The 6,480-nt window shown below is 32.3% G+C and overlaps 1 protein-coding gene across 1 annotated transcript in view; it reads right to left on the bottom strand.

The window, feature by feature from the left end:
• LOC117122747 overlaps positions 1 to 6,480 on the bottom strand; it is a 78,218-nt gene that overhangs the window by 29,573 nt on the left and 42,165 nt on the right. Inside the window, exons 24-31 of the mRNA XM_033268454.1 lie at positions 6,239 to 6,323; positions 5,763 to 5,954; positions 5,194 to 5,307; positions 4,185 to 4,445; positions 3,705 to 3,884; positions 3,357 to 3,538; positions 2,510 to 2,690; positions 1,494 to 1,616 (exon numbers count right to left, since the gene is read on the bottom strand). Coding sequence (XP_033124345.1) covers positions 1,494 to 1,616; positions 2,510 to 2,690; positions 3,357 to 3,538; positions 3,705 to 3,884; positions 4,185 to 4,445; positions 5,194 to 5,307; positions 5,763 to 5,954; positions 6,239 to 6,323 — 1,318 coding nt within the window. The remainder of the gene's footprint in view (positions 1 to 1,493; positions 1,617 to 2,509; positions 2,691 to 3,356; positions 3,539 to 3,704; positions 3,885 to 4,184; positions 4,446 to 5,193; positions 5,308 to 5,762; positions 5,955 to 6,238; positions 6,324 to 6,480) is intronic.

Below are 6,480 nucleotides of genomic sequence, written 5' to 3'. Positions count from 1 at the left end.
AGAAGTGTATAAGAGACAGGAACTTATAAGTATAGGCCTCCTGGCTAAAAAAAAATGTTTAAAATATGTGGTAAGACACATATTAAAAATAATATAATAAGTACAGTCGAAAGCATAAGTGGCTTAATATATTTTTCACACTGAAAAGATAAACATTTAATACGAAATCATAAGCGCCTAAATGATATTTATCAAATAGTATACGGAAGTTTTCAGAAAGTTTCCGTTTACAACCAAAAATAATGTAATTAGTCGTAGTAATTGTTGAGGGATAATTTATTTAATTTGAAGCAGTTTGAAACATTTACAAACTCAGTTTTAATAATTTTAAATAACGATACTATGAATTAAAAATATTTTAGTATCATCGGCAAACAGAATGGATTATAATATTTTAGAGAATTTAGGCAAATCATTCACATAAAGTAAAACCAAAAGAGGGCACAGTAAAGGCCCTTTGGAACACATGGGACTTGAGACATTTTAGAATCAATTGAATTAAAGTAAGTAAGCTGCTGACTGTTTGAGAGGTAGTCTGTAAAAGGTTTGAGAGGAAGGCCTCCGATACCATAAATGCTAAGGTTTTTTTTTTTTTATAAGTATTTCATTAGGCCTATTAATGATATCAAAGGCCTTCCATAGACCAAGAAAAATATATGCAGTACACTCAATATTTTGAAGGGCATTCTTTATTTTATCATATATATCAATTTAAACAAGATTCGTTAAGAAACCCTTCCTATTGTGTAGGGACAATAATACTATGTTTCATAAGAAAATCATCATGTTAAAAATTAGGCGTTCAAAAACATAGGCCTAGTAATAACGATATCGGTCTATAGTTGCTAAAAATGTAAGGGTAATCTTTTCTGAAGATAGGATTAACTTTTGCAGTTTTAAGTAAGTTGAAGAAGATGCAATTAAGAAAACATATAATAAATATATGGCAAAACGGTTTAGTAATTGAGCTGGCTACTGTATACGTTTAAAGTCAGACTCAGAAGGAAAAAAAATGTTATGTTGTAGAACTGATTTTTCTAAGACAGAATGATCAAAAACTGAGCAACGGTGAATGAGATACAGATTTTTGAATATTTAAAAACTGTATCTTATTCACCGTTGCTCAGTTTTTAATCAAACTACTTTTTTCTGTCTTAGCAAAATCAGTTCTACAATATATCAACATTTGTTTTTCCTCCGGAGCCTGACTTTAATTACAGTGTTGTAAAAATTATCAAACCGATTTTGTGGTTTTCTATCCTTTGCAAATATTTTGAATTAAAACTTCAGAACTAAAAAAACTAGGCCTATATAAAAGAATAGCAAATAAACAGCACTTAAATTATTGATACAGTGACTGTGCTAAATGATATCGTCGCTTAACTGTACTTGGAGAAGAGACACGAGTGCAGGAAAATAGTTAACGACTTGTCAATACAACAAAAAATGACTAATCTTACGGGATAGAAAAACTACAATGTACTATAACTTACCATTACATGACATAAAATCATTTTGAAGTGAATATCCTTCAGAACAACTACACTCAAAGCCTCCCAGAGTATTGGAGCATAACTGGTCGCAACCCGCATTATCAACCATGCATTCGTCATAATCTGAGTATAAGCAAGTTGAAATCATTTCCGGAGTACGTGTTTCAATCAAACTTAAGAACTGACCAATCAGAACAGTGCTAGGAACAGGAGCGTGTCCAACAAACACACGGGTTGTCCCATAGACGCACGTGTTTACGTACTGTGTAGGACCTTGCTATAATATCGAAGGGGCGGAGCTAGTGGATTAAGGACCTTGCTATAATAATGAGCTTTCGATTGCACTACGACGGTAGGGCGTAGAACGTAATGACGTCATTAAAAGTCCTCTGCGCATGTTAAGTCACTTTGTCGAGTGGATTCTGGAAAGCAATTTGGCCAAGAGATGTCAAGTTGGACGGTCACGCATAAGTGATTCCGTTCTGGCGTCGCGTCGTCGCACAAATCGAAAGCTCCCTAATATCGAAGGGGCGGAGCTAGTGGATTAATGTTGATGAGAAAACAATTTCATTAATAATTGCTAAATGAGCATGGCCATTTTTCATATTATTAGCAGTATAAACATCATGACCAATAATCGATATACAGTAAGTAAATCAGTAAAATATTCGCAGTACTGTAGTAGTATAATTAGAAATCGTCAAAAATCAACAATATATAAATTAACAGTAACGGCGATAACGATGGCGATGATGATAATAATGATGATGATAACGATGTTGCTGATGATGAAGTTGATGATGATGATGATGATGATGATGTGGATGATTACGGGGATGATGATGATGACATTGATGATGATGATGATGATGATAATATTTTCACCACCATCTTCAGTATATCATTATTAAAAAGTAATAAATAATAATGTTGTTCTAAATAAACAAACAGTATAGGAATGTTTATCATCTTAAACCAAGATGGTCGTAAGGTACATAAATAGCAGTAACACAAACCATAACACTTGAATCCATTTCCAACTAAGCCAGATGGGCAACTAGCACATGTAGCATTGGGATCTGGTGCTACATTATCTGTACAAAGAACGCCTGGGTAGCATGGAGCATCAGCACAGGCATTAAAATCTTGGCTGCAATCTATTCCCGTGTATGCTGGGTGACATGTACATGGAGCTATCTGAAAAAAAAAATTGATAGAATGTGAGTTGCGATTAAACTACGGGTGTGTTCCTAAATTTAAATAATTTTATTTTGGCTAACCATCTTCAATTCCTTTATTAACATTCTTCACTTACTTTTCTTCTTTGGTTTAAGATGCGGTATGTAATATAAGTATAAATGACAACAAACTACTATTCATCCCAACCGCTGACCACATCCAATGAAGAACACTATCTAAACGTTAGAAATTTAGCATACCATATTCCGGTTTAAACTTTTATATTTTTATTCAATTTATTTAATAGTTTCCTATCTTTATCATTTTTTCGTGTGATTCAATAATCACATGAGCTACAATGGTGTTAATGTAGCTTCCTATAGCGAATAATGAATTCAATTGCCGGTATCAGTTGATTGGAACAGTCGTAGCAGGGTCACCACGCGCAGACTAACAGCATGATTTTTATAATAATTATATATAATATAATAATCCTTAAATCAGATAGCAAGCCCCAGTTCTGATTTATTCTTCAGAATTGTGTAAACATACTTTTTATACGTCACCAATAATTTCCAATTTTTCAACATTACTAATTAGGATAGCCGTAAATAGCAAAATAAAAATGTTTCAAGTTCAAAAGTTCAATTCATAAGTATTTTCTTTTGTTTGACCATTACTTACAGCAAAGCCATCATCTAAAATATCTGAGTTATCATCCATTGTTCCGAATTTACATATACCACCATTTTTACAGTCACATAACAATGTCAAAAATTCTCTGGTAGAATTTGCTACACCATCACTTGCCACTATGCCAATTCTAACCATAGTTGTATCTTGTGGGGTCCACGTAAACACCCCAGCTGCGAATAAATTTATAGTTAGAAAAAATGTAATAAATTTATGATATGTATGTATGTATTTATATTCATATAATAAAAAATAATACAGTATAGGCCTATCTCCCTATCTGAAATAAACGCGTATACAATATGGCTTATCCCTAATGTATTACAGCAAGAAACTCACATGTTGGATCAACCGATGCTCCAACTACAGGCTGCAGAAGAGAGAACGTAATTTCATCACCGTTTTCGTCTGTAGCAACCACAGTAAATGTGTAATTCTCACCAACAATTGCATATAAATAGCTGCCATTTATGACATCATCTGCGTCTTCAATTAATGTGATATTAGGCGGGAAATTCACTGCAACGATATAACATTGTAAACGGTAATCTACAAACATTGAACACTCTAAAAAAATAATGGTTATTTATTTATTCATTTGAACATATGCATTGTATATCTTGTACAAATGCGGTGCATTTGGCTTAACTACGCTTAATACAAACTATAGCACATAAAATAATCAGAAAAACAAACATAAAGCAAAATTAATTGAACAAGGGAAAATATTTGAAATCATAAATGGGGAGAGAGAACATACATTATCGTCGAATACTGTTCAAATACAACAGTACATTTTATATTATTTAAAACACTTACTTAATTCCTGTACATCGTTTGTAATAACTTCGTTAGTTTCAAGCGTATTGGCACCTGTACTGGTATCTTTTGTTGCCAGAGAATCAAACAAGCACTGGGAGTTGTCCCCACATGTTTGAACTGCATTAGAGTACAACTCTGTACCTTGATTCTCTGCTACTAAATCTTCCAAGAACTTTGGGACAAACGTCTCGTTATTAATTGTATCGTGCGATTCACCTGGTCTGTATGTAAATAATGATTCTGATTCTGAAATCCTCCCTGCAAAGATGAGAAATATATTTAGTTATTTTTTTTTGTTTCTTCATTAATATTAAGGTACAAATAAAGAGAATGATATTATAAACTTTATTATACAAGAATAGGTGAGACGCAATTTTCTTATAATTATGTAGGATTAATTAATAGAAAGGCACAAATAAAGAGTGTTCCAAACCTAGCTGTTCTTAACACCTTATCTAAATAAATCACTTCAATTTATTAATTGATTATTACCAAAGCCTACATACATACTTGTAACTATCATTGTTCATGAGTCATTGTAAATCAAGAATGTTCTCTTGCATACCCAAGAGCATTAGAGAGCAACTTTGCTTAGTCGGTTAAACTGGTGGTAGCCACTGTGTGTGCGCTGAACCGTGGAGAACACAATACACTCTTTGAAACAGAGTAGGGAATTGTCTCCCTGTGTACTGCCCAGTCACCACCAGAAGGACCACACTCGAAATATTATCTTCCTCAGACTTTCGTGGGTTATCCTTGGCGTTTACACCGAATAACCAGTCCAGACCCAAGTTACTTGCTTATTAATTATAATGTTAAAATGATGGATGTTGATGATGATTATGATGATATGATGATGATGATGTTAATTATGATGATAATGATGATGATTATGGTGATATAATAAATAATCAAAAGAGCGCGATATATCTGGTACATGCATTATTGATAATGTCACATGTTTATTATTGGATATGTATAAAGAATAATTTGTTTTGCTACTTACAAGAATTTCCAAATTGGAAAAGTTCTGCTCCAGTGTATACATCACCCGCTTTTGTAAGTGGTTCGACTTTACCTCTTTCCACAAAATCATCTGTTACATTATCATTCCAGACTCCTGTTATAATAACGATAGTAATTGCAGTAATTGTGAACAAATATATACATAGGCCTAAATTTATTGCATGGCTGCTGTAGTTCTTGAAATCATTTTCCTTTACATAGAATATAGTTTAGATGTAACTTTTTTGGGGTTTTTTTTCTAGTTTTGTTTTTGTTTCATGATTTTATTTTCTACCACCATTTTTTTAACTCCATATTCCATTTTCAGTACTTAAGTTACTGTTACTGTATTTTCATCCATTTCTTTAGATTGATATGTGTTATATCATTTTTATATTGTTTTTTATTTTTATTTGTATGTTTTAATTATTTTTCATAACTCATAACGTTATTCATCTTTTTAAATAAGTTCATTATATTTAATCTTTTTTATAAAATATCTTTGTTATTAATAATTAATGATTTATTCAATTACATTATTTAATTGTTTGTTTTTTTTCTTCTACAAACCTAGGAGTCCTCTAGCCTTGCCCTTGTAAATCACTGATGCCTGGAAAACAATATTCAACATTCCACTGGAAACAGCTACTGAAAAAGATACGCCATCTGACCAAGAGGCCAAATACCTGGCTCCACCACTAGCCAACTCTCCGTCGACAAGTTGAACACTAAACGATATATCCTCATCACTCGTGTATGAATCTGGCAATGAAATATTATAGTTTATATACAAATGATAGGCCCTATGTAACATAGGCTAGTCCGTACATACATATGGTTTAACTGGGTTTTATTAGTTAAAACTCCATTGCCCTCGTTTAGATCCTGGCAATATTTTTTTTCTGCAATAAAAATGTGAACACTCTTACATACTGTCATTGTTCTACAAAAAGCATATAATAATTGTAGTTATACATTATTTCTAGTTATAAATGAATCAAATTTGTCCTCTTTATTCACAAACGAAAGAACCCAGGGTCACTTACCTTCAACAAGTGCTGTTTTATTGATAACTGTTCCATTCACAAGTATATCTAAATCCAACGCATTTTCCGTAATCCTCATTTCAACCTTTGTAAAAAAAGAAGGTTTGTTTAACAAATCATTTACTCTAATTCACTTACTCATGTAAATATGAGCCACAAACGTCTATTAATTCAAATATACCAATTATTGGTATTATAAAGGCATATATATATATATATATATATATATATTATACACATCT

Source organism: Anneissia japonica, unplaced genomic scaffold, assembly GCF_011630105.1.
Source record: "Anneissia japonica isolate Jap-2015-1 unplaced genomic scaffold, ASM1163010v1 scaffold1884_len437306_cov177, whole genome shotgun sequence".
NCBI classification, from domain to species: domain Eukaryota; kingdom Metazoa; phylum Echinodermata; class Crinoidea; order Comatulida; family Comatulidae; genus Anneissia; species Anneissia japonica.
This window is presented reverse-complemented; position numbering and strand designations above follow the sequence as displayed.